The following is a 27,649-nucleotide window of genomic DNA, read 5'->3' as shown; positions in this document are numbered from 1 at the left end:
GTGCGCGCAAATGCAAAGATTGAAAATGTGCGCGCAAATGCAAAGATTGAAAATGTGCGCAAATGCAAAGATTGAAATGCAAAGATTGAAAAGATTGAAAATGTGCGAAAAATGCAAAGATTGAAAATGTGCGCGCAAAATGCAAAGATTGAAAATGTGCGCGAAAATGCAAAGATTGAAAATGTGCGCAAAATGCAAAGATTGAAAATGTGCGCGCAAATGCAAAGATTGAAAAATGTGCGCACAAGCAAATGCAAAGATTGAAAATGTGCGCGCAAAAATGCAAAGATTGAAAATGCGCGCACAAATGCAAAGATTGAAAATGTGCGCGCGCAAATGCAAAGATTGAAAATGTGCGCGCGCAAATGCAAAGATTGAAAATGTGCGCGCGCAAATGCAAAGATTGAAAATGTGCGCGCGCAAATGCAAAGATTGAAAATGTGCGCGCGCAAATGCAAAGATTGAAAATGTGCAAGCAAAGATTGAAAATGTGCGGCGCAAATGCAAAGATTGAAAATGTGCGCGCACAAATGCAAAGATTGAAAATGTGCGCAAAAAATGCAAAGATTGAAAATGTGCGCGCAAAATGCAAAGATTGAAAATGTGCGCACAAAAATGCAAAGATTGAAAATGTGCGCACAAAATGCAAAGATTGAAAATGTGCGCAAATGCAAAGATTGAAAATGTGCGCAAATGCAAAGATTGAAATGTGTGGCAAAATGCAAAAGATTGAAAATGTGCGCACAAATGCAAAGATTGAAAATGTGCGCACAAAATGCAAAGATTGAAAATGTGCGCGCACAAATGCAAAGATTGAAAATTTGTCAACTGCATAAATCTGAGGAGATTGTTTTTGTCTATTGCAAAATGTGTATTTTACAATTCTTTTCAGAGAAATCTAAATTTCTAAACATACAAAATGCTTTTTCCAATTTCTCTGAAATTGAATGATAGACTAATAATTCAAGCTGACAGTGTGAGTTGGGATAAGGTATTTAAGTGAGACTGATGTCTACTGTAAGCTAATCAGGTTGCGTGAGTGTACTGTAGTCATAATTTCATAACTTGATTTCATTACTTACTAGGAGAGGCACTCTTGATTGTCCAGCAAGTTGAGGTGGAACTGTGTTTACCTAATCCCAATTATTTCTGGCATGGTAGTTATGGAAAAAATGAACTGCTCCAAATTGTTAGGTTTTCAGTGTTTTAATTTGAAGAGACCTTTTGTGAAGGTGTTTGATTTTCCCCTCATGGGAAATTCAGCAACCTCTGAAACCTGATTTGTCTGAACCTGGTGGCAAAATAACAATAATGGGCTCTTGAGTTGCTTGATTTTCTTGAGTATTCCAAAGTTACAATTAGCTTGGTGGGCATGATAAATTCTTAATAAGAATTAGTTGAAGTTTTTTGTACCACCTCTGTACAGTATACCAATGATAGATTTAGTCTTAACTAAGTAAATTTTGTTCTGAAAATGACTATAGGGGAGTAACTGTAACCATAAGATTTAATTCACTTTGCAAATTACTGTAAGGAAATTACTATCTTTAATAAATTTAATATTCCAGAACTTATGCGACGAAGTGTTCCAAACCAACTTGTAACTGGGAATCATTCATACAACTCTGTTGTTGTTGGTGAGATATGTAATAATCTTTGCAATGGATTCTCGGTGGATATTAATGGCATAGACACTTCAACCATTGTTACTCAAGGGTCTGATGTTACTTTTATTGACAAGAAAATTTTCACAAACCTTAAAGTAACTGGTGAACTGTCTGCTGATCTCATCAATGGGGTAAGCATTCAAACTGAACCTCAGTTTATCTGTTTTAGTAGAAAACTGCAAGCCATGATTGTTAACTGTATGCATTAAGGTGCTAGAGTAGTGGGAGACTGTAATTGGTAATAATTTTCAAGTTGCAACAGAACTAGACCAGAGCTGTACAGTTGCCTCTAGCTAAAAAAAAGTTTGAGAATTTGTGAATCTGATTGCTTTTGATCTTGGTCCTAATGGAAGACATACATAATGTAAATTCTTTGTTGCTAGGAATTAGAGAAATTCTCTCATCTGAATCTTTTGCCCCTGGGGAAGACAAGTTACGTAGTACCTTAGGACCTTAGATGGAAGGTCCAAGCACCCACCAAAAAATTTTGTCTTCCTTTTGAAAGTACAGTGATAAGATATGGGAGAAAGTACAGTGATAAGATATGGGAGCTGTAACACGAGCTGAGCAGTTGTTGTTATTCCAGCTGAGAAACCAAATTAGGATGCCTTTGAATCTGCTAGTAGCTGATCAGTTGCTCTAATAATTAAATTCTATAAAGCTAACTGAAAAGATTATTAACATGCTTATTTGGTAATATGGAATTTGAAAGCCAGGTGGGTTAGATGGGGAAGGGTTGGCAGGTGTTTGACTTTTCAAGTGGCCTAAAAGCACTGTTGTCTCAAACACTTTTTAGTTTATCACGTTTGAGTGGCCGAGCATTGTTGGGGGTGGGGAGGTAGGCTAGGCTAAGTATTTGAGGTGGGAGCGCTGAGTGGGCCTTAATCCTTGACTGCTTCATGTCATTTTTTCACTTAGATTTTCTGAAGTTTAAATACTATACCAGTGAACTGAAAAACTTTGACAGGTTACAAAATAAAGTATCAATATAAACTGCCTAGCTATGTTGCATCAGAACTTGACTTGCTCTTCAGTGTCCATGTGCACATGTCTACATACAGCAAGTATCTTTATATATACACATATGCATCATATTTAGGTAAACTACGTTATGCTCTTCCAATTTATTTATATGGTATGGCATTAAAAATTTAATCCTTGTCCAAAGTAATCACAAATCAGCTTAGGCAATCACAAATTGGTTGAAATGGCATGAATGCCTATGGGTTTTCATTTTGATTTTAATGTTTTAGATTTATGCCAATAGAACTATGTACTTTCTGGGAGGTAGTTTTATGTAGACCTTGTACCCGATATTAGGAAATTGAAAAATACTTGACAAGAATGGGTAACTTGTTGGGTACAGATAAAATGTTTTTGTGAACATGAAGATACAGCAATAGGGCTGTGACTGTCAGGTGCTTGATTTTTTTTTATGCCAGTCCGTGGGATATGAGTATATTTGAGTCTTGAGGTGGGAAGGGCAAATATATAATCTCTAAGGTTCATAAAAGAGAGAGCAAGTTTTAACCTTCAGTGTAGGTTTAAATTTTTTTCCTCGAGCTGACAATCGTAACCAAAGTAATTTTCAAGTTAATTTTGCTTTTTGTTGCAAAAGTTGGGCCTCTGCAACATTTTAGTACATATATTTTACCATCTTTATTTGCTGCTCAGTGTGGTAACTGAGACAGTCACAATGTCAGGTGACTATAATTTGATGTTTACAAGTATTTTTTTTGATAGGTTGATATCAGGGAGTTGGCCTCCAAAGTAATTTTCAAGAATAACCCTGGTCTTCAAGCCCTTGATGGGCAGTACACCTTTGACAGAGTTGAAGTTCGAGGTAATGTAGATGCAGCAACAATAAATGGAGTGGATTTCAGGAAGCTTGATGACAGTGCTGTGAAGACAACAGGCGACTATAGAATTGCTGGTTTGTCTTTTTTTGAGATATTTTTGAGGTATATATTAAAATGTTGTCTTGCAAAGATACTGAAATTTAACACTTAAGGATGTACTGTATGGTATTATTATAGGTTATACTGTATACCATTATTATAATTTGGAGTTTCATTGTTCTGTAATTCTAGGTAAGAATATGCTTTTTTTTTTTTTTTTCAGGGGACTTGATCTATAACTCTGATTTAACTATCAGTGGTTCACTGATTTCTGATACAATCAATGGAATTTTATGGTCAGATGTGGTGGATTTGAACTCTCCTACTCCAATCACTGGAATGTACTTCTTTAAAGATGCTACAATCCTTGGTTCACTGATATCAAATGATATAAATGGGTTGGATTTCAGCCAGGATGTGGCATTGCTTGACAAGGAGCAGACTATTAATGGTAAGAAGAGATGCAAGTATTATGACAGATTTTACAAGTCATTGGTTTATTGTGATTTTTATAATTTCAATGTGTGATTACTGTGGCTTTTTTCATTGAAGTTCTCTGTACTACTGTAAGCAACTGTTAAGAAAAGTTGTGCTGTAACTGGAAGCATCAAAAAAGGAATTTAATGGAACTTCCTACCTTTAACATAGTCTCTTCAGCTGTAAAGAATTTAATGCATGGAGAGATGCAAAGGTTGCCTTAAAAACATTTAAACAAAAAAGGGATCATTAAAGCTAAAATTGTTGAGTGGCCATGTATTTGTAGTTAATCATAAAAAAACTGCCTTTGGTAGCTTGTGTGCTTTTGGCCATTAGGAAAATTTGTATTCGAAAGCAGATGGGCTGATCTCTCAAATGGTAACTGATGTCTTAACAGGTGAAGGCCTTGTTGCATGGAAAAGTATCCTATCTAATGAATGTGATTCACCAAAATGCTTCATTAGTAATTTGCTACCTATTTTGAGGTGTGCAGACAACCCAGATTGTCACACATTTGATGATCCAGGTTCAGGATATTTAGTCAAGAACTACCATTAACCAGTCCAGCACAAGTTACTGGGATCTGAATTTTAGCTAAGAGACTCTATGCCCCATAAAGTATGAATACTCTTGACAGATATAGGTTGCAGATATTTTAAAAGTGCCAGGAAGGCTAGCTGAATACACAAATATGCATACAAGATTGGCACCTATTAAATTACTGTGGGCAACCATTCCCTGAAAGTGGACCATGAAAGTGAGTTCAAAATTGGGTCATCTGCAAGCCTAGAAAAGCAGCAACTGCAAATGTATGAGCCCTCATTAGATCCATAGTTGGCTACCTACCTTGGCAACCAGGATTTCATTTTGTGGAATTTGTGAACTATCACTTGATTTGTTAATCAACCAATCTTTCAAATAAGGAAATTATTGAAGATTGTTGCCTGACCACCTGAAGACTGCTGCTGTGGGATTGAACCACAAATGAAAGACCACCCACCAGATTGATAGTTTTTTTTATCTGTTGCACACTTACCACTTCTGCATCATTATTATCATCATTATCTTCATAATCCTCATAATTGTTAGCATCATTGCCTGTGTATAGCATCTCTAAGCCTCCCCCCCTCCTCTCGCCCTCTCATGTAGGGGTTAGTGCCATCAGTATGCCTCACTCGGTGCACTGTAGGCATTGCTTACGTTTCTTTGCAGCATCCCTTTGGCCCCTAGCTGCAATCCCTTTCATTCCTTTTACTGTACCTCCATTCAAAATCTGTCTTGCTATCCACCCTCTCCTAACAGTTGTTTGATAGTGCAACTGTTAGGTTTTCCTCCGGTTACACCTTTCAAACCTTTATAATCTGAATTTCCTTTTCAGCACTGAATGACTTCATAGGTCCCAGTGCTTGGCCTTTGGCTTAAATTTTATATTCTATTGTAAGCCTTCCCATAAATCTAAATCTTTGTCACTGTCATAACAGTAAATTCACCATCTTACATATCATAAAGCTCCAACTAGTGAGTATTTCTTTTTCAATGATTTTTAGGTATTTAAAACTTGGATCTGATGTGACCAGCTTGGCCAGCATCTAGTAAGATGTACTGGGCTGGGGTTACCCAGGATGAACAGTAGTCCTTTCTATCACACAATTTTTGGGGTCAGCTGCCATTCCACCCCCACACTGATCTGAGGTCTGAAGAGTTTCCTGATTGCTATTTATTGCTAATTCATTTTATTTTGCTGCTTTCCACTAAAATTCAAATGTGTTGCAAAATAATTACACGATGGTAGCCATATTTTCTGGGTCCATCTTGCTGTCAAACTATTCCAATGCCCTCCTTTTGCTGTCTTGAGCACTTGATGGCTGACAGTGCCCAATTGCTTGGCTTGACGGCCAAAATTTCATGAAAGTGTAATTAAACAGCTAATTATAGTGAACTACTGAATTTGTGAATTTGTAACTATGATCTGTACAGGGAAACTATGTAACTTGTATATAAGGTACACCTTGAAAATGTCTTTGAATTGCTTTAGCTTTTGCATTGTAGAACTTGTGATGTATAACAGTTTAAATGGAATTATTCTATTAAAACAGGACGTATTACATTTACCCAGTCTGTTGAGGTGACTGGTCCAAATGGAGTTCTTATGGAAAATGGAGGTACTGTGAATGGAGTAGACCCCTCGGCACTGGGTTTGAGGCAAACTAACCTGAAAAAAATTGTTATACCCGGAAGTGTTTCTTTTACAGGATCTCTAAATGTAAGTCAATATAAAAGATATATTGTACTGTATTGCCTAAAACTGAAATTTATATGCTTAGCTTATTTGCATGTGAAGATAGTTTGAGTTGACATCTAAGACAATTTTAAACAGATTACAGGTGATATCAATGTCAAGAGTATTAATGGCTTGATATTGGATGGTATAGAGAATAGATACTGGAGCAAGTCTAAAGATCAGATTATATCAAATCCAGTACATTTCACTAATGCAGTATTCAAGTAAGTATCATGGTTATGATTTTGCAGTTTATCTTGGAAGTCTCAGGTGCTACACTGAAGAGTTTTGAATTTTGTATAAACATGTTTATTTTTCTTTTGAACAGCAGCTTGTGAAGGATGTTGCTAAGAATCTTAGGGGAAGTGAAGATAACTTTTTCATTGAAAGTAGGCACTATGTGGTAAAGACTTTTTCATTAGAAGTAGGCACTATAAATGTGGTATGGTGGATTGTTGTGCAGGGTGGGGGTGGGGGAAGCAAAGAAGTGGTAGAAATTCTGATAAGAAGAAACTTGGATAATTCTAGGTTTTAGAATGGAAAAGCTACAGAGGGCAGAGAAGTGGGCCCATGGGAGTTTTTAAGCAGATGACGGTGCTGACTTCAGTTAAGTGTTGGAATTTCCTAGAAGGGTGGAATTGAGAGGAGAAACTGAAAACAATGTAAACCAAACAAACTTCAAGGTGACTAGAAAAGAAGCAAATTAAAGTGTACAGTCAAAGTGGTACAGTGGTTGTTTTGCAGAAAATGTGACAAAATTGCACTCTGTACCAATTGTAACAGGTGGTGACATGGTGTTCAGCCTTGGGAAAATGGGGAAGAGGGGTGGGTGGTGAGTAATGCTGTTGTCAGATGGGCAAGTCTTGGAGAGAGACCAGTAAAGAAAAGTAGAGCTGCAGCATGGATAAATGTACAACTGAAGCTAAACTATTACCAAACTAATTGTAGTAGGGTATTGCATGTAGCCTGATCATGATTTTATAAGTTTAGAAACTTGCATGCTGCAAGTGAACAGACCATAGGTGAAATTGCATGATACTGAAATGTATGCCATAACTTGTTAGTGCCAGGTAATAAGACATTTCGAACTTGAAAAGCAATTATTTTAAAGGTAGAGTTAACCTTGCAACTGTGTAAATAGAGGGCTACAAGATGGTTTGCTTGTAGTAACATTAGCCCATGTAATGGGAAGAGACTGCCAGACTACTAGTGGTTTTTCTGCTTGTGAGCTTATGAAACTCAAATACTTGTGCTGCTGTAGAAAACTAAAAGGAGGTGGAAAATTCTATAATTTTTGCTGCCAGGTTAATTATTGGTCCTTATTGGGGATATAGAGGTGCAAAACAGAGATGGTTAGGGCATGTGATGAGTTAAAATAGCTGCAAGTGGCAGATTTTGAGACTAAAAGTAGTGGTTGAAGCATGGATTAGATAAAGCTGCAAGTGTAAAAGACAGAAGTAGGGTAAAATTATTGCAAAATTTGAAATAAAGTTTAGGGCAAATGTAGCCCTTATAGAATGTTGTTACAGATATCATAAATGTTTTTGTTTGAGATCAGAGAATCAAAATGTGTTATGGATTGTACTGTAATAGCATAAGGTGAAAATTTTCAAATTTTCTAAGTCTTTGTGAATGGACTAAACTAATGGTGCTTTATGATTGACTTCTTAAAGTGGGCCACTTTCTGCATCGACGCTGAATGGTCGCAGTTTGGCAGACTATCTTCATAACTATGGAAATGAAGTAATTACTGGTAGCTATACATTCCAGGTGAGCTAAAAGTTATTTTGAACTGGTAGGTTCTATGCAGATATGATATTGAATCTAATCAATTTATAGTTTATTTTAATAATAAAGAACATGTTTAATTTCAGGGTAATGTTGAAGTGCAAGGAAACATAGTATTAGACCCAGGCAAGACTGTTGATGGCATTGATGTTTCAGAATTTGCAAAGAAAGTAGTTACTCTTACTGGTCAGCAGACTATAACTGGACAGAAAGTATGTAATATCTGAGTGTATTTAGATACAGTAATTACAGTTTAGAATGTTGAACTTGAGGTGTTTGAGAAATTTTTTTAACAAACAGAATAAACCATTGCTTATTGACATAATCTTATTGCAGACTTTCTCTGGGAAGGTAACCATTATTGGAGACCTAGATCTTGGTGGAAAGTTGAATGGAATTGATATCTCAAAAGACCTGTTGAGACTAGATCAGACTATACCTCATAAAGGTTTGGCTTAAGATATTTTGTCTTCATTTTGTCTTCAGTATATTTTCTTATTCTGTTGCTAGTGATAATAAGGATGTGGGAGAAAAATATTTTTTTAATAAGGTAAGAAGATTGATCCTGATTTGACTTTTTGACAGGTCACTTGACATTCTTGTCCACGACTACCATAACAGAACTGGAAATGAATGGAGATCTGACTGTGAAAACTTTGAATGGCCTTGATGTAGCAGCAGCAGCAGCAGATTTAGTATTGTTTGATGAAGATGCAGTTATCACTGGTGGTGGTGGTTTGCAGTTTACAGGCCAGGTCAATGGTAAGGGGTTTGGAGTTAACTTGTATGGCTGGTAATAGATGACTGCTGAAATGTACATGGTCCATGTAATGCACATTTCATGCTGCCACATATCTAATAATTATTCTTTTTAACAGTTTAGGAAACTGTTTTAACAGTTTATTCTAAGAGTCTTGTAACAGAACTGAGTAAAAGCACAGTCAGGTTGAGCTAAAAGTAAATCAGATTTTTCAAATCCAGTGGAAACTTGACAAGTGACTTATGGGTCATTTAATGATAATTTAGCCATAATTATAGGATTGCAGTAGGATCCAGGTTGAATAAACCTTTGCTCACAAAATGTATATCCATATAGTGAGATGGCTAAGTAGCATTAGTGTCCACAAAAGTGAAGGGTATGCAATAGGTTAGACTTTATCCTGTGTTACATTAAATTTTTTTTTTTAGTAGCAGTTTTTTTTTTTTTTCATTGGTAATTATATTTGGATGGTTGCTGATTTAGGTGTGTTTTCAGAACACTAGTTTTAGAATACATTAAAAAAATTTAAAGTTGGCAGGTAAGTTATCTGTAGAAAATATTAAAATGCAAAAAAACTGAAATGCAAGTTAAGAGCGATAGTATTTATACAAAGTCAAAAACATTTTTCAGCTGTAGTTTATGCTAGCTGTTGTGTGGTAAACTGGCAGAAAAGACATAATAGTGATGAGTGGCTTGAATAAGACTTTCTCACTCACTTTTACATAGTGTTAAGTTTTTCTCCTGATAGAAATATAAATAACTGCATCATAAGTGGACCAATCTCGGCAATAAATCAAAAAGTGGCATCCTGTGTATAAGTTGATCCTTAGTGTCTGTCATAATCTTGGCTGTAATTACTGTATAGTCCCTCAGCTGTTGCAGGACATCCTTATGTCAGTTGAATTTACTGGTGATCTTAGTTTATCACTCTCTTAACCTGTCAGATGGTAATTTTTTACATTGTCAGACCCAGTTTGTATTAATGGTTTCTGCAAAAGGTTTAGTCCTTGAGTAGTTTTAGGGGTACCAAATACCCCTGTAGAGGGGTAGCGCTTTCATGGTGCACTTTAGGCATTACTCAAGGTTCTTTGCAGCATCCCTTTGGCACTTACCTGCAGCTCTTTTCATTCCTTTTATTATACCTTCATTCAGATTCTCTTCCCTTTTACTTTCTGCCCTCTCCTAACACTTGTTACTCTCCAGTTTCCCTTTCAGCACAGACCTAAATTTTTTCATTCCATACCAAACAGCAGTGTGTGAGTAGTAATGAGTTGGTACAAAAATGTGTTTATTTTTCTTACAGTAAAAGAGTTGTATGTGAGTGGAGATGTAGATGGCATTAACATTAATGAGCTACAATCAAGAGTCCTGTTGAAGAATTCTGCAGTCCCTCAAGTTATTGATGGTAGATTGTTGGTAGACCGTAATGTCGAATTCTTAGGAGGATTGACATTGGAGACTGTAAATGGAAAGAATTGGACAGAGTATCTCAGTAATGTAAGTTTATTTTTAAATGATTTTGGTAATTGTTGCATTAAACTTGAATGTACATTCATACCCTGATGAACTTTATCTTGCAGGCTGTGACCTTAGATTACAGTGGTTTGATCAGTGGACGTAAGGTCTTTACACAAGGTGTTGAAATAGCGGGAGACTTTAATCCTTCTACAATCAATGGGATTGATATTGCTCTTCTAGCCTCAAGAATCTTGACACGTTCTGGAGAGCAAATTATAAGTGCCTATTACACATTCAGTCAAGATGTGAAAGCTAGTAAGTACTTGTAAATGTGCTGTATGAATGCAGAATAGAACTCCTTGTAAAACATTTTTAATCTATTCCTTCACTTTTTCCAGAGGCCTTATTTGCACCTGTCATTGATGGAGTTGATATGGCTTCAATTCTTCTTGTTGATATGGTTGGAAATGTAAGTAAGCAAGGATGGTTTATGGCTTTTATTCTTGAGGAAAGGAGGATTAATATATGAAGTTTTCATGGTTTTTAGCTTTTCATTTTTAATTACATAATTGTTTCTCAGGTGTCTGGTACAGTGACATTTACGCAAGATGTAAATATCTTGGATGGTCTGGTGTCTGATCATTATGTTCTTGATGGATGCAATCTTAAAGAGGTAAGAAACTTATCAGTGGCATCACAATCTTAGGTTAATTTTCCACACATTCCAAAATGTCCCCTGCTTGATATTAATAAAAGTTAATCTTTCAGCTTCAGAGTGGTGCCATTATAACTGACACAGATAAGTTGGATATAGGGAGTGATGTAACAGTGGGTAGGTTGGTAATTAAAGGCAGTGCCAATTCTGCTGCTGGTATGTTTGCTGGTGCTCAAGACTTCAATAACTTCTTGGACAAATTGGTATTGAAGTCCTCAAACCAGATCATAACTGGTAAGTAGTGATTTAGTTACTATTTTAGAATGTGCAAATGACACTTTTGGTCTAGTTCAGCTTGCATTGGAAACCAATAACATACAGTGGTGGTCTTGAAAAGTGAAGATGATTCTGTTGTGTAAAAAGGCAAGTGCTGTCTTTGCTTGCTTTATTACCATATCTTTCCATGTATAAGACTCTTTAAATCATAAAATTCACCGCTAAAAGTTGGGGGTCGTCTTATACTACCATTCTAAAAATCAAACCTTGAATTCCAAGTGGTGTTTATCGGTTGGCTAGCCTTGGCCTCGGTGCAATAACCACTGACATACATGAAAAGATTCACATTATGAAATAGTAATAATAAAGGTAATAAAACCATTTTACCTCTTATATTATTGGCATAGCTTAATAATAAATAGCCTATTCAAGGAATAATTCCATATCAGTGAAATCAACTTTTATCTATGCAAGGCCAGCCAGCTGACAAAATACATTGAGTTATGGTTGCACTCACAGCAACCTTTATCTTTCGGTAACGTAGTGTAATTACGGTAACAATAACATTTAGGTTAACATAATTTTCCAATAAAAATTCAGGCTATAACTGTTTAGAACAATTCAGTCATACGAATGATAATTGTATGATAATTATCATACTTTCTTATTGTTGGGGGGTTGCTTATGATTGGCGATGAAATGTAAACAAAACAATGGTTTCCCTTTTAGGCAACATGTAGGAAAAGCATGAATCGCCTTATTTAGTTTGTTGTATATACTCATTAATGCGTGATCTCTTTTATCGTACGACGCCAAGTTTTCACATAAAAAATTTTTGTATCTCGTATCTCTTGTATCATGCGAGTTCCTTTTTTTGAGAGACCAGATTACTATGGACTAACCTTTTACTCCATCTCTTTATACCATCTTCTAGTTAAGCAAGTTGAAAAAGGAAAAGCGAACGGTAAAAGTATCGTTAGGTACGTTATACTAGCGTAAAAGAGTACAGCCTTAAACAACCGAACAAGAAACTACTGCTTTGCTATGAACACAGTCTAGGCCATGGCTATGAACAACTGAATCGGATAACAGCTGTTTTGCTTGCATTTCAACCATCGTACGATAAACTGTTATCATAGTTGTTACAAATGACTATGAATTATTGTGCATCAGCAGCATGGATGAAACTCTTAAACCTTTGATATGCCATCAAATGCTACCGTAAATAATTTGGGAGATGAAAGTATTTTAATCAGAACTACTGGGCATGAAAGAACACATTTTACTGTTTTAAAATGTATGGCAAATGGGATGGAACCTTCCCCCATGGTTCTTTAAACAAAAATTGAATTGATAACGAAACAAAAATTCCCGGACGGTATCGTTGTCAATGTTCACAAAACCTAAACTGCAAATGGCGCATGATTGCAATGTTTGTATTTTACAATACAACTAGTAATGTGCGAATACATACAATATTACTGGATACAGTGAAGTAAAGGATAACTTGTTAAAAGATCCATGGAAAAGATTCATATGTTTGTATTTTATAATACGGTACTAATATGTGAATATTGCATACGCGACCCCTTAAAATTAGCTTCAAAATCAGGTCTTCAAAAGCCACATGATACGCGAGTATATACAGTATTTTGAATTTGTAAGGATACAGTAAGTAAAACCGCTTTTGTAATATCTTTACATAACCAATATTTCATAAGATACCTGTTGTTGCAAAAGCTAGCCTATACACAGATGGTTTTGTAATTTAGCAGTCATTTTATACTACAGACGTGAGATAAATTCATGAAAATTTGCTGTAATTTTTTAACTCGTCTTATCTAAAGATCGTCTTATACACAAAAGTATATGGTCATTGGAAGTGGTTTAATATTATTAAAATAGTTTATCCAGACCACTGAGCAGGCTATCAGCTCTTACAGGGCTGGTCCAGAGGATTTGAATGAAATGCCAGGTCTAGGCCAGAGGCCAAGCACTGGGAGCAAATAGGTGATTCGGTATGGTGATAAATGAGTGAAAACGAGATTAAAAACTGTATAAAGGCATACGCTGTCATACTGGAACACACTCTTACATAAACATATTTATACAGTATGTATGTTTCCATGTATACTCACTAAAAAGGTATACAGTACTAAAATTCAGAATAAGTAACACTTAAAAATTTTCAAAAAATTCATTAGACACCGTAAGGGTTTTTGTATTTTTCTTATTTACTTATTTTTATATTAATTAAATCAAAGTTCCTCATGAACATTAAAATTGGAATTATTGAAAATGTAGAAGATTCTGACTATTTCTTCATTGATCTACTTCCAAAATTTGATAATTGCTGCAGGTTATATTTTAAACATTCACACAATACATGCTTGACTGATAACACTTAGAACTCTGGGCATTTGGGAGAAGAGCCATGAGGACTATTCATTAAGTGTCCATGTGTCAAACTAGTATGGCCTATTCAAGGACGTGTCAGAATTACCTCTCTCTCTCTCTCTCTCTCTCTCTCTCTCTCTCTCTCTCTCTCTCTCTCTCTCTCTCTCTCTCTCTCTCTCTCTCTCTCTCTCTCTCTCTCTCTCTCTCTCTCTCTCTCTCTCTCTCTCTCTCTCTCTCTGTGATGAACTCCATTTTCCAACACAGGATTTTGTTTCAATTTATTACTTTCAGGTTCTGCTTTCTATATATTTTGCCATTTATTAACAATGATTGTTTTTTTATATATCTTTTATAGTCACTAATAGGGATGTTTACATTTGCTCTCATGTAGACTGCTGTTTTAGCTGCTTTATCAGCCTCTTCATTTCCTATAATCCCTAGATGGGCAGGGGTCCAACATGATTCAGTTTTTTTTCAGTATTACACAACTTTTGGAATGGAAACTTAATTTGTTGTACAATATTTTTTTATTACAACTTTGAATGGTTTCTATAGTGCTTCTGAAGTCGTCATAAATCACAAAATTAAAAACTTATTTAATTATTTTCATGGCGATGCAATTGCACATAAGTTGGCTGTAAATACTGAGGCATTATCTGGTAGAGAGAACTGATATGATTTGTCTTGGGGTACTGCAGCATATCCCACTCTGTATTGTTACTTAAATCCATTGGTGTATATTGCATAATGTGGACCTTTTTAGGATTATGTTGTCTATGGTGTTTAGGGGTATATGAGTAACTCGGCTACAGTATTCTTGCATTTTTGGTGACAAATACTGCTTATATTTGTACCTGAACTCAAAGGACCTAATCTCACTGGGTTTCATTAAATATCAGGCACCTTGGAATTCAGAGAAATTTAAGCTAGATGTGGCTCATCCTGAAACAAATGAGATAACTGCCTGTCTAACCTTGTAATAATGTCTCTGATTCCTTTGAATGGCTAGCATGCTTATGTTGTCATCTTAGATTGCAGTTCTTATCAAAATATCTAGTGTAATTTGATGCCTAGGAATGTAACAGCTATTCTTTGAGTATGATTTTACTGTTTTATCCTTTTAGTGAATGCTCTAATCAAACTAGTGTCAAGTTTGTGTTAAGGTATCACACTCATTTGTGAAGATTTGGCATTTGCCTTGTAAAGGGAGATTTTTCAAAGTTTTCAGGACAGTATGACTACACATCCCTACAAAAATTTCCTTTTAAGAATGAATTTTCAGCTTGATATTATTGTAGTGTGTAGTTAAAATTACATATGGATGCTACACAGACTTCTTGATAAAAAAAAGTATAGTACGTACAGCTTTAGTATAAGGCTTATGATCCCATGTCTAAATCAAAATGTGGTAGGTCCAGAAAGTCTATTGGATAGTTTTAGTAACTGGAATTCATTTATTTCATAACCAGTTTTTGTCCCTCAGAAAATGAGAAACAAACTGAACCAGCTTCCCTTTACCTCATGCTGCTGCAGCAGAGCATTTCTGTCATTTTAGGTGTTGGGCATCTGTTTGGAGTCTAGTGGGTAATCTTGGGTTGAAATGAGACAGCACTTGTGGAGATGAAAGGGCTGTCATCAGCATTTCACTTTCTGATTTTTCCTTAGAAAAATATTCCTGGATTTGAAGACCATAGAGAAAATTTGCTGGTGATGCAATACTGGAAGGAGAAACTGCTAGCTGATTTCTGAGTGTGAGAAAAGATCCAAGATCTGTAATTGTTGGACTTTGGAAGTCTGTTATAGCTTGAATCTTATCATTGCCAGCATTCATTGCCAGCATAAATACCTTCATAATCAAATTTTCACTTTCATTTTCATATGCAAATATGAATTTTTCTTTGTTAGTGATACCATACTGACAGAGGAGAGGGTAAGCCCTGTTGATACTGAAGTTTTTATGAAGACAACTTAAGTAGAGTTGTCCCCTCTATTCATGGTTGCAATGCTCAAAACTAGTCTTCAGTTGAGACATGAGTTTTTAAAACCAAACATTTTCCAGTCTAGTTTGCTGTAGGTCTTAATCATAGTATCTAAATGCAAACCTCTTCTGTGATGTGTTTAAATGTATTGCATATGTAAGGCATGGTAGAAAATGTTAAAAAATAGAAAATAATTACTGTGAACAGTAGTAGTGCAAATGAGAAACTAGAAAAGGTCCTCTTGTAAGCAAAACTTAATTCTTGTGAACCTTTGGGCAGCTAAAATACCTATAGTACGGTGATGAACATTACACATCATAGAATTCCTGTTGAAGGAAAGAATTAATTGCTTTACGGAAGTTGACATAAAGAATATCTTGGGCATTGCTCACATGTTGCTGTCCCTCTGAAGGCTGAGTTTTGCATATTAACCATTTTAGTTACTGTCAAGTTCAGTTAATGGAAATGAAAAAATTTTGCTGGTTACTAACCATAACTTGATATGGTTAACATAAATAAAATTACACAGTAGTAATTAAAGTTGTGCATAAGCAAATATCTTCTGGGAGACTGTCATAAACAGCCATAAGGGCTAGAAAATATAAGAGCTGAAGGAGGTTGTCAATGTTTTGCATAATATCTTGGTTTAAATTCATAATAAAATGGCAAAAATGTTATTGAGACATTAATGCTTAAAATAGCAGTCAGAAAACTCTGGAGGAACATTCTTAAAGTAAATACCAAACTTATTTCATTGCCCGAGTACTGTATGATTTGGTAGTGTTTCTAGGAAACTAGAAAAGCTGGGGCTATTCCTTGAACAGTAGACGAAATTTTTGGTATAGTACCGTTTTAAATGGTACCTACTTATTTTTAGATAGTTACATATGTCAGTTACATATGTCAGTCCATAAGTATGAAGTGGCCGTGCCTTGTATGGAATGTTTTGACATGATGCATAAGCGTGTTTGAAGTCGATTCGTGTATGATTTAGTGGAAATTTTGTTGAACTATTAGTAAATAATGAGCTCTCGTACAACAGTTGACAGCGAACATAGTTTGCAGTAGCTTGTATGTAAGATTCTTAGTTTGGCCATGAATCTAGAGGTTGTTTTACTTTAAAAACTGGTATTAAAGTTCTAAATCAGATGTGCAGAAAATAACGAATTTTTCTATTACCGAATAGTGTTTTAGATTTTACTGTAACAAACTTAATTATGCAAGTAGACCACTTCCTTTCATTAATTTTAAAATTAAGCATTTCTTTAGTGGCTTGTATTGATGAAAAAGGGGGGAAGGCAAGGCTTTTTCCTGTCTGGATGGATACACTCAGAGTGAAGTAGAAAACACACCATTCTACAATATGAATAAAGATTTGTTTACTGGTTAGTTTGGGTTTGAAATTGACAGTGGCAGTCTTTGAATGAAGATTTAACTTCTCTTCCTACTTTCAGCTCCAGTGCAGTTTGGTGATGTAACAATAGACAACTTGAGCGTCAAATCAATCAATGGTGTTGACATAAATGAACTGCTGAAACAGGCTGTTCGTATGGATGAAGATAATGTAAGTCAGAAGTTAAGATGTTGAGCATGCTCATGCAGTGGAGACAGTGAAACTCCAAGTACAGAACAACACCTACTTTGATATTACATTTCTATGTTTGTCCAGGTAATTAACTGCGACTTAAGATTCACCAATGGTCTGAGGATTGGAAAGCTTAGGGTGAGGTCATCAGTCTCTGGACGTAATGGTGGCGGAGTGTTGGTCAATGGTTTGGATATTTCAGATATAGCCTCCAGGGCAGTTCTTAAGACTGGTGGAACAGTCTTGATTTCTGGAGTGAAGACTTTCCCAAATGGTTTCATTGTAGATAATCTTGTTGCAGGTGAGTCAAATAAATTATTGAAGGGTTCCAATGGAAACATTGTAATGTTAGAGTAAATAATATCTTGAAGATATTTTTAAATTAATATGTGAATTCTGTGCAAGTAAGAAGTCCTATAAACATCCAAGACCTATGAACAAACAAAACTTCATAAACTAAACTTAGGACTAGTAGTGCCAATGAAAATTGTGATGAAACTTACTCTAAGGAAGATGAAATAGTAGGCCAATATAGTTCTTATTAAAGAAACTTTCAGTACATAAATCTAAGTAAAGGTTTATAATCTATAGGGATTAAACTTGAAGGGTTTTAGCTTAGACCCATTCATCATAAGATAGATTTTAACTATGTGAGATGCAAAAAGGACAGTTAGACCATGCTTTCTTGGCTAGCTCATCATTACTTAATGTACATATTGATGATTGCTGTAGGCACTTCTTGATGATGCATATCTGTTATGCACTGTATGGACGTGCTACTTTTCTCTGTTTTGGTATGTGTTTTGTTGGCTCGTGTGAGAGGGGCATTTCACATTCCATTGTTGATCATGATCTTGCTTCCTGCTCCTCTGCAAGTGGTGCTCCAGTATGCTGTGACTGGTGTTCTCTTGCTTTCCCTTGGGAAGGCTCAGCTGTTTGTAATGTTATTTTTCATTCAAGGATTCAATCAAGCATGTAGGCTTCATTTGGGATGCCAGTGCTTTAACCTTGATCAGCAGTCTTTCCAGACCGCAAGTCATAGCGATAGTTTTCTGGTGACTTGAGATGGATGTGATAAAGATTGCTGCCTTACCTGCTGTGCCTCCAGTCTTTGCAGAATCTCTTTGGTTCCAAGCTGCAACCTCTTTCATTCCTTTTACTGTACCTCTGTGTATATTGTTTCATCTAACTTTCCACCCTCTCATTTGACCTGATCTTAGGTATATATCAGTCTGTGACTGTTGAAGTCTGTTGTGTGCTTTTCTGACTTAGTTCCGTACAACTTAGGTGACTTAGTTGAAGTCCATGATTCCTCTAACCATTGGGATTCTTATGAAATAACTTTATGATCTCTCCATTGATGGCTTATCACTGGAGCCTGCTCTGGGGAGAGTCATTATCCAGTCTCCTTATGCTTTTAGTTGCCTTCAGTTACACTGACTTTGGGATGGGAAGCCCACCTAGCTTATGCTGGTGGTGACAGCTCAGGGCCAAAAGGAGTTCTCTGGTGCTTCAGTTTGAGTCCTGCTGGCTAGTGGTCTTGTTCCCTTAAGTTGTCTACTTGATAAGTAGTAGTCAGCAGCAGTACATTGGTCTCTTTCCAGTGAAGTACAGAAGGGTCAGAGTTGAATTTGCCTTAAGCTGGCACTAGTGGTGAACACCTAAACAGGATATTGTGGCCAGATTAGGGTTGGATTCAGCCTGGTGCTGTCAGTGTAAACTTTTTCTTCTATGAAGTACCATTTGTTAATTTTGTGTTTCAGGGTCTGTACTGTACCTAGAAGAGATTCTCCTGCAGGTGCTCATTGTTCTAATCAGGATGGTCTCTTTCCTAGGAGGTCTATAACCTGGTTACAGATTCTGAGAACTTCTTTGATCTGTTGCTGCTCTTGAATGCTGGACTATTTCTGTGCAATTTGTGATAAGTATGAACCACCATTTGAACTCGCAGGGCCCAAGGTTTTGTTTTGCCAGGACAACAATGCTTTCACCTGGCTGAGTATTCAGGCCCCATCAGTCTGATACTTTTTGGCTCCAGCAACAGCTGTATATGGGTCTCTTACAACTAGGCATGGATGTTACAGGTTTCCTTCTGGTCAAGGGTTTTTCTGAAACTTTCATCCTTACCCTTGGGAGTTAGCCTAGCATCTGCTACAAATACTGAAAACTCATTGAATCTGTCATTGCTACCTACAGTTCATCTGCTATGATACACCACCAACTGGCCAGAATTAGTTGCTTTGATTGACAACAGGGTTCTCGTCCCCTCAACCAAAATTTCATCCCTAGTGGATGTTGCCTTCGGTTTTGATATGCCAGTCTTAGCTAGTAAGGTTTCTTTCACATCCTTCTCTAGGCTCTTCAGATGCTTGAGATGCTACCTCTTGGCTCTGGAGATGCTTGAGATGCTACCTCTTGGCTCTGGAGATGCTTGAGATGCTACCTCTTGGCTCTGGAGATGCTTGAGATGCTACCTCTTGGCTCTGGAGATGCTTGAGATGCTACCTCTTGGCTCTGGAGATGCTTGAGATGCTACCTCTTGGCTCTGGAGATGCTTGAGATGCTACCTCTTGGCTCTGGAGATGCTACCTCTTGGCTCTGGAGATGCTACCTCTTGGCTCTGGAGATGCTTGAGATGCTACCTCTGTCTAGTCCCTTTTTCAGTATGGTTTTAACAGAATGATGAATTTCCAACTATTTTTATTAAAGTAATCAATTCCTAGAATTCCCATGGATCTCCAAGTTGAAACTGTTTGTGCTCGGCCTCACTGGTTTACGTGTCAGTTGTCATATGCTGCTTTTCTTGGACCCTTTTGGCTGTTTTTGGAGGATCTTGGCCTGTTCTAAAGATGTTGGTGACCTCCTTTCCCGTAGGTTTCACACCAGTTATTACCTCTCGCTTGCCTTTGATTCCTCACTCCCAGTACATAGGTGGTTCCTCTTTTGCCTTTCACCGCAATGCCATCATAAGTCAGAAGATGCTCCCTTTGTGACAGGGTTCTTGGTGCCTGTCTTTGTCAAAAGTGTCTTTGTATTATTCCCCTCAACTATTCAAGCATGTAAGTTTTCAGAATAGCCTTTGGTGGAGAATTTTTGTCTATACTGTATAAGTTTTTGAAGGGGGTTTCATCACTCAGCTCTAGGGCTCTTGACATAATTTCATGTTATCCGCTATAGCCTTTTCATCAGGCTGTACTCTCTGCTGTCTCTAGGCCGGACACTGAGCTCTGCAAATTGCTCTGCTCTGGTATTTTTCTCTATCCCACACTTACTGTAAAGGATTTGCTATTTTATGGATATATGGTTATAGCAGTCTCTTCCTCATTCTTTCAGACATTGATTTAGAAGGCATTTATATCTGAATCCACTATTTTATGCTCGTTTTTGGTAGTTAATGAGATATAGTTTGCTTCCATGGCAAACTCATTGCTGATAGTAGCGGTAAAGGATGCCTTTGCCAACTGTGTTCTTTCCTATGGACTAAAGGCCAAGGCTTCTTGTTCTTGGTCTTTTGTCTCCTTAAATAGCAATTCAGACTATTTTATGAGTTTTTGTATTTTTTAAAAGTTTTTAAACAAACCCATTAATCATAAACGAAGTCCCCTTTTCCTTCCACACTCAAAGATGGAGATTTTCAATAGAATTAGCATCGGTTTTAAGTAGAGTTGACAGTGAAGTTTCTCGGAAATTTTTTCTTGAGCGTGAATGTTTCTTACACAGTTGAAGGCTATATTGTAGAAACACTATATTTGGCAATCAAGCTTGTAGCTCAAAACTGTACATGACTATACAGTATACAGAATGAAAGATTAATGCGTATGCTTGAAGTGGCCAAATTTTAAATTTCTGAACATGCCACATGATAGATGCGTCAGATTTTAAAAAAAATTAAGTCACAAATAGTAGCAGTTTATAACAATCCACCATCAGAGTTTACAGATTTTGAAAATTACTATTTCACTAAAGGTAAAAGGGCTGGGTTGTGCGAGCTGAGGTAAAAGGGCTTTGAAATTTAAATCACTGGTACTGATTGTTAAATGTAATGCATAATCAAATCCTTGATATATTTTTAAGGTTGGCAGCTGATGATATTCTTAACCTGTGGATGAAAAGTACAGTATTTATGGCATAGGGTGTAATTTAGTATACAGTACAGTGATTCTTCGGTAATCATCATTAATTGGTTCTGGAAGGCATGGTGAGTGTTGAAAAAGATAGTATCAAACTAATTTTTTCCATACAGAAGAATGTAAAATGAATGAATTTGTAGCAGACCACCCCAGACAGTGCCATTTTTGCAACACTGGGCTTTTATTTTGTTTATACAATATCTCGTAAATTAAGAAAATATGTAACTCACTGTATATAGTAACTTCATTTTACCTTTTATTTTTTCACAAATCATGGCCTTGGTAACACTACTACCAGCTGTTTTTCATTTATCCAGATCAACAACACTTTTCCAACTTATGTTTTAAGACTAGTTTGGTCATGTTTTGATTCCTTTAACATCCACAGCTTTTTTTTTATTCTTCACGATTGTGATCATATTCTTGGCACACAGTACTCTGCTGAAAGATGATCGTCTCGGATTTAGTGTGTGTGTTTTTTTTTTTTTTTTTTTCTCTCCCCCCCTCCCTCCTCCCTATCATGCTTTTAGCTAAATAACTTTTTTGCTCGCTATTATCACTAAGGTTTACTATCCCTTAAGCTGTTACTGGTCCCACTCAAAGTGAAAATTCATGTTTACCATGTATACAGTACTCTCATATCTTGTGACTTTTCAAAACAATTTTTAATCAAATTTTAGGAGTACTGTACTGTGTGCATGAAACCTGAGGTGACCAGAGCTACTTAATGTGTGAACATTTGGTCCCGGTTAGGCTGTTAACTGTTACACAGTAGTTTTGTGAAAGTCAGTTCAGTGTACAGTACACTTATTTAAAGTACTGTATGTAATGGTAGTTGATAAAACTGAAGTTTTACTTCATGTATTCAGATTTACAGTATTTTTTATAGTTTTATAAAACATGAACAGTATGATCATAGGCCATTTGCCTTCTGATGTTCACATTCTCAAAAACATCAGCTGATTGCATTTTACTGACATCATTATTGCCATTTGCATTTTTGTAAATTATCAAAGCTGGGTTAAAAATGCAGCTTACCCTTAATTATAATTGCAGTGTATTTTAAAATCAAAAGTTTTGTACGTCATTTTTTTTTTTTCAGCTTGAGCATAAATTCAGTCCTGTACCATCTTAAGACTTCTCGATTGTGTGAAAGATTAATAAAATTAACTTTATTTTTAGTAATGTCACCAATGACAATTGGAAGATATTTAATAAGTCAGTGTGAGTCAGTGTGATGCAACTTATTGTACAATAGTTACTGTAACTAACATTAGCAAACAGTTGTTTCTTGATTCAGTTATGTCAGTGCTTGTGGTGTTTGGTTTTTAATTACAGGAAGCAGTAATTAATCATTAGACTGGCCTTTAGTTTGGTAGACCGGCTTAATGTTTGACAAATTGTATTTAGGCTACTGAATGTTTGCTTGTAGGCCTTTTAGTCAAATTTTAACTTAAGTGTAATGTGACAGGCATAGTAAACCTAGCCTTGTATATTCTATCAAAAATGAAACTCGCCTTGGAGCCATGATGTACTGTATGTACACAAAAGCAAAAAATCCCACAGAAAAAGGTTAGAATAGACTGAGATGGATTCTGCACTGATTGAGCATTACTCTGTGACTAATGCTAAACTGTCTTGCGTGAAAGAGGTATGCATCACTGAGTCTCGAGACCAACGTATAAGCTTGCATATAGACTACAAACAAATGAGTACAAAGACAGTTTTTTCTCATCAAAATGTGTTGAGTACCAAATTCGATGAGTTAGAAGTCTCGGAGTACTGAACACTGAAGTATCATTGTATTGTAAACTCTGAACTACATTGTCTTTTGCTTTGTACTTGGGAAGACAGATAAAATAGGGTCAGTTATGTTACTGTACTCAGTTGTGTTTTTTAAAATTTAAATATTGCAAAATTTGTGTGATTGTTTGGTTAGACTGCCGATAGGTATAGTTTTATTAAAAGCTCCTTGGTTATAAGGGCACCTAAAACTTTGCTTACTGACATTTTTTAGAATTAAAGATACTTGATGTGCTATTTTTTCCAATCTGAGCAATTCAGTAAATCAATCACTCAGGTTCACTGGGAGGAGTTCCAGTATCAAACTTAGTAGCCCTCTCAAGAACTGATGTTTTGGCGAGAGACATTAGATTTACTGCCCCTATCACAGTCCTTGGAGATTTGCAGGTAAGAGATGGAAAGTATTGTAAAATGTTTGTGTGTAAAGGTTTGTGGAAGAATGAAGGTCTTTAGTTTCAGTGAAGTGTGGAATTTTAACTATTGTATACTTAAGTACTTGAACAGGTGGAAAACTGTGTAGTTTAAATTCAAATAAAATACTTGAGATTAGAGCATTGTTATTCATTGTGTGGTTTCATTAGTAAAAAAAATATAGGGTGAGGACCTTGTAAAATGACTGTTCTTTTAGGCAGTTGGATTAAAGGGCAATACCAGAGGTAGGATCAGATTTTACTGCTGCTTTAAAAGTGTCCTCTCTGGGTATTTCAGGTGACTGGCCTTGTAGACGGAGTTGATTTAGAGGACTTCATACGAAATCGAATAACCTTGAACTCTTCCCAGACTATGTTTACTTCCTGTACTTTTGAGAATATTAGGGTAGAAGGTAAGTTGAAGAATCATGATTTTTGGCTAATTTATTCCTGATTCCTGATCATCTTACTAATAGGATAGTAGGAATTTTGTGAGAGGAACTGCATAACTAGAATTTGCTTGTCTGCACTTCATAATGTTTTCAAGTTTAAACAAATCTTTGTGCTTCTCCATGTGTTGCTGGATGATAGGGTGCTGACAATTTTTGGTCTTCCATTGAAGAAATTCCCCATACCCCTGTGAAATAAACTGAGCCATTTTTTGTTATTTCTTTTATTGATACTTTCTGGCTATTTACTATTGTCATGAGTTACCAAAAATAGCACCTGCTAAATATGTGTCAATGTTTCCATGGTTATCTTGGTAATTCCCATTGGTGAATTCTGGCTGGTTTTAGATAATTGTGTGATGTACAATTCATATACTTTAAAACCAAAATTCAATATCCCATCAATTCACACCACCATACACAAGTTGTAAAGATTGACACTGATCTGACTATTCCTTGGTGGCCAAGCAAGAAATAGAACTCGAAACTTGAGGATAGTTGGAATTTCTACTGTTTAACCTCTCAAAATAGCTTTGAGTGACATTCATTTAATTCTGAATCACTTTGTATGGTTTATTTTCATTTGCATACAATTAATTCTTAAATCAAATGTAATATTTTTGAAGGCATTGTGTACTGTATTTGTATATGGAAATGGTTTGGGGGATAAAAAATCAGAAGTGGCATCTGGCTTTAAAACAAGGACAGCTTGTGCATTCTTAACTGTACCTAACTGTTTTCAGACTACTGTAATTTAATGTATTAGATTTCATGTTTGCCACCATTTTAAACCTTGAGACCTTAAAATACTAGGCCAGTGTAACGTATTCACAACCAATCTAGTCCCAGTGAAGTGTATTTTCCTGTTAACGACAATGGAAAATTACAAATAAAAAAACCTGTTTTAAAGACCATTTAATCTTTAAAATCACAGCAGTTGAGCCACACTGCTGCTGTTAGTGTGTAAAAAAAATGCAGATAGGAAAGACAAAAAGAATATACTGTATAAAGAAAGCTAAAGTAAAAAATATAAGTATCAACAACTTAGATACAGGCAGTCCCTGGTTTACGATGGGTCCGGCTTATGACATTCCGGGGTATGATGCTTTTCAAATACATTCATCAGAAATTATTTCCCGGTTTACGATGCATGTTCCGGGGTTACGACACATCGTACGCCGATCTGATGTAAGAAAAATGGCTCCAAAACGGCAGAATAATAAAAATTTGAGTTTTTTCTATGAATAACTCAATAAAAATGCAGTTTACATTTTCAATACACCCAAAGCATTATAAGTAAGGTTTTCTTAGGATTTTTGACTATTTTTTGGTTTACGACTATTTTTAGTCTGATGCAGTGTAAAAACAGAACCCCCATCATAAACTGAGGACTGCCTGTATTACCCAAATATCTAAGGTTTAAATGATCACTGGTGTGACTTGGGTCACACTAGTGGCCATTTAAAAATTTTTTTATTAACACTACAAAGGTTGGCTAATTTTAAAACATGTAACATGGCAAAACTTAGTTTTAACCATTCTAATGCATACAAGTTTTTAGTTTCTCCTGGAACTTTACTGTATACAACCTCTTAAATTTATTCCAGTTAATAGTATGATTATTGGCAAAGAAATTCATAATGACCTAAGTGTAAATACTGTAACAGGTTTGGATGTAGGAAAAACCTATTTTGGTAGCTGCTGAGAGTCCTCAAGGGAGTTACTCGCATGATCCCTCTAGGGCTCCATGAGACAGACAAACCAATTACAAAGAATTCTCATATGGTTGGTCTCGGCCAGAGTAGTGGTTATTGGCACAGTGATAGAATATAAAGGACTTGGGATAGGAGGGCTCTGCTTCCTGTCCAACGACGACTGCCTTGGCTATATTTCCCATTTGCACAGATGTGACAACAGCATATGTTGGCCATCTTCCCCAATACACTCTGGTCTGTCCAAGAGTTCACTAAGCCCCAGGTTTTGCTTGGAAAATTGTGTTCATCTATGCATTTTTTGATCATCATTACACCACTGAAGCTAAGTTCTTCGTTGTAAGACCCAGTGAAAAGTTTGTTCCATAAAATTTATCAGGTAGGCTTTATATTCCTTTACGTTTGGAGTCTTCATGCCTCTCGCCAGGCAGTAAGTTAGGAGTAGATCACCAGACTGTGCTACTAATTGCTGTCCTGCATATTTTTGTTTGGCAAAGGAATTATTAGCATTAAGGCAATATTAGACAATTTTGTTGTTGGAACTCTTTACTTTAATGGCTTTAACTTTGATAACTTGAGGTTACTGGAAAGGTGAATCTGGTTAGCCTAACATCTTGTTTACGAAACAGACGTGATCATACTTCAGTCTTGCTCGACTTACGAGCCTTGGTGTTTACTGTGCTTGTAAGGCCAGTATTTCCTTAGTATTTTATAATCAAACCAAATGTTTTTTGTGATATCGACAGTTTCCCAGTTATCCTTAATATTGGGGTTCTTTTCGACTGTCAAAGGAAATACATTCATGCAGACCTATTTCCAACAGGTATTACTGTGCCGATAGTTAGGTCACAGGTGTTGAGAAAATATATATTGAAAATACTTACAAAACAAGAACTTTTAAGAATCTGGTTCTCCTTGTCAGTAAAGAAGAGTAATTTTGTATTTTTTTTTATATTTTATGCTTATATGCTTGTGGATTTCTTTGCCATTTTAGTGACTCTTGCTATTGAGATGTTTATAGTATGAGGATTTTCAGATGCATGAAAGAATAGAGCATGGTTTGTATCTATTTCTAATTAATCTCATATGTTAAGTTTGACAGTATACAGAAGTAACAGGTTCCCCTATATAAACATAATGTTTACTAGGAATGCTGTGAACCTGCATAGTATAGTCAACTCGGGGAATTTTTAAAGTGTCATATCGTACTCTTATAGCAATTCCAGTTCATTCATAGTTTATCCTTTACATAATGGGATCACTTGAGATGGCTTAAATTTGTGGCAGTCTGATGATAAATGGTAAAAGGTCATTGTTGCTTTAAAATGACAGGATGAACCAAGAGGGATAAGTCACACAAAACAGTAAGGAAATTTCTCTACTCAGTAAGAACAAGACTGCAAATTGTGTTGGCATGCAAGAACAGAGAGGAGAAAGCAGGATTGTAATTTTTTTGTCCTAAGAAAGGCCATGTAAACTTCATAGATGGACACAGCTGTTGGAGTTGAACAAATCTATGGATACTCTGTTTAAATCAAATATCAACATACCTAGGCCACTTGGTATCGGGGAGAAATACCTCATAATTATTCACTTTCAAGATATTTCATAAACAAATTTCTTGAAGCTAGGGAAAGAGGAGAGCCAAGTCAAAAGTATGTTAATGAAATTTCTTGCCAAAAGTAAAAACATACTCGATACACAGCCTAGTGAGGTGTAGTAAGACATTAGAGTATGATAGGAAACTTAAGAATTCCGAGTTGACTGTACTTCGAGTTACTGCATTCCAAGTAAAGATGTCCTAATCTTTATGCAGTATAAGAGAATCAGGTTGTTCTGTATACAGTGCCTTCAAACTAAACATAAGAGATCAATTAGAAATATGAATGAATAGAGCATTGTCTTAATATGTCTGAAAATAATC

At 36.1% G+C, this 27,649-nt stretch overlaps 1 protein-coding gene across 1 annotated transcript in view; it reads left to right on the top strand.

The window, feature by feature from the left end:
- Positions 1-27,649, top strand: part of LOC136825207 (uncharacterized) — a 93,897-nt gene that overhangs the window by 54,705 nt on the left and 11,543 nt on the right. Inside the window, exons 16-33 of the mRNA XM_067081235.1 lie at positions 1,569-1,798; positions 3,411-3,600; positions 3,789-4,016; positions 6,139-6,305; positions 6,420-6,547; positions 7,997-8,093; positions 8,198-8,323; positions 8,448-8,559; positions 8,697-8,873; positions 10,175-10,368; positions 10,452-10,644; positions 10,728-10,798; positions 10,910-11,002; positions 11,098-11,278; positions 17,091-17,200; positions 17,306-17,522; positions 23,432-23,541; positions 23,863-23,977. Coding sequence (XP_066937336.1) covers positions 1,569-1,798; positions 3,411-3,600; positions 3,789-4,016; positions 6,139-6,305; positions 6,420-6,547; positions 7,997-8,093; positions 8,198-8,323; positions 8,448-8,559; positions 8,697-8,873; positions 10,175-10,368; positions 10,452-10,644; positions 10,728-10,798; positions 10,910-11,002; positions 11,098-11,278; positions 17,091-17,200; positions 17,306-17,522; positions 23,432-23,541; positions 23,863-23,977 — 2,739 coding nt within the window. The remainder of the gene's footprint in view (positions 1-1,568; positions 1,799-3,410; positions 3,601-3,788; positions 4,017-6,138; positions 6,306-6,419; positions 6,548-7,996; positions 8,094-8,197; positions 8,324-8,447; positions 8,560-8,696; positions 8,874-10,174; positions 10,369-10,451; positions 10,645-10,727; positions 10,799-10,909; positions 11,003-11,097; positions 11,279-17,090; positions 17,201-17,305; positions 17,523-23,431; positions 23,542-23,862; positions 23,978-27,649) is intronic.

The sequence above is a fragment of the Macrobrachium rosenbergii genome, chromosome 3, assembly GCF_040412425.1.
Source record: "Macrobrachium rosenbergii isolate ZJJX-2024 chromosome 3, ASM4041242v1, whole genome shotgun sequence".
Lineage (NCBI taxonomy): Eukaryota > Metazoa > Arthropoda > Malacostraca > Decapoda > Palaemonidae > Macrobrachium > Macrobrachium rosenbergii.
Note: the sequence above shows the minus strand (reverse complement) of the source record. Positions and strands in the feature narration are given on the sequence as shown.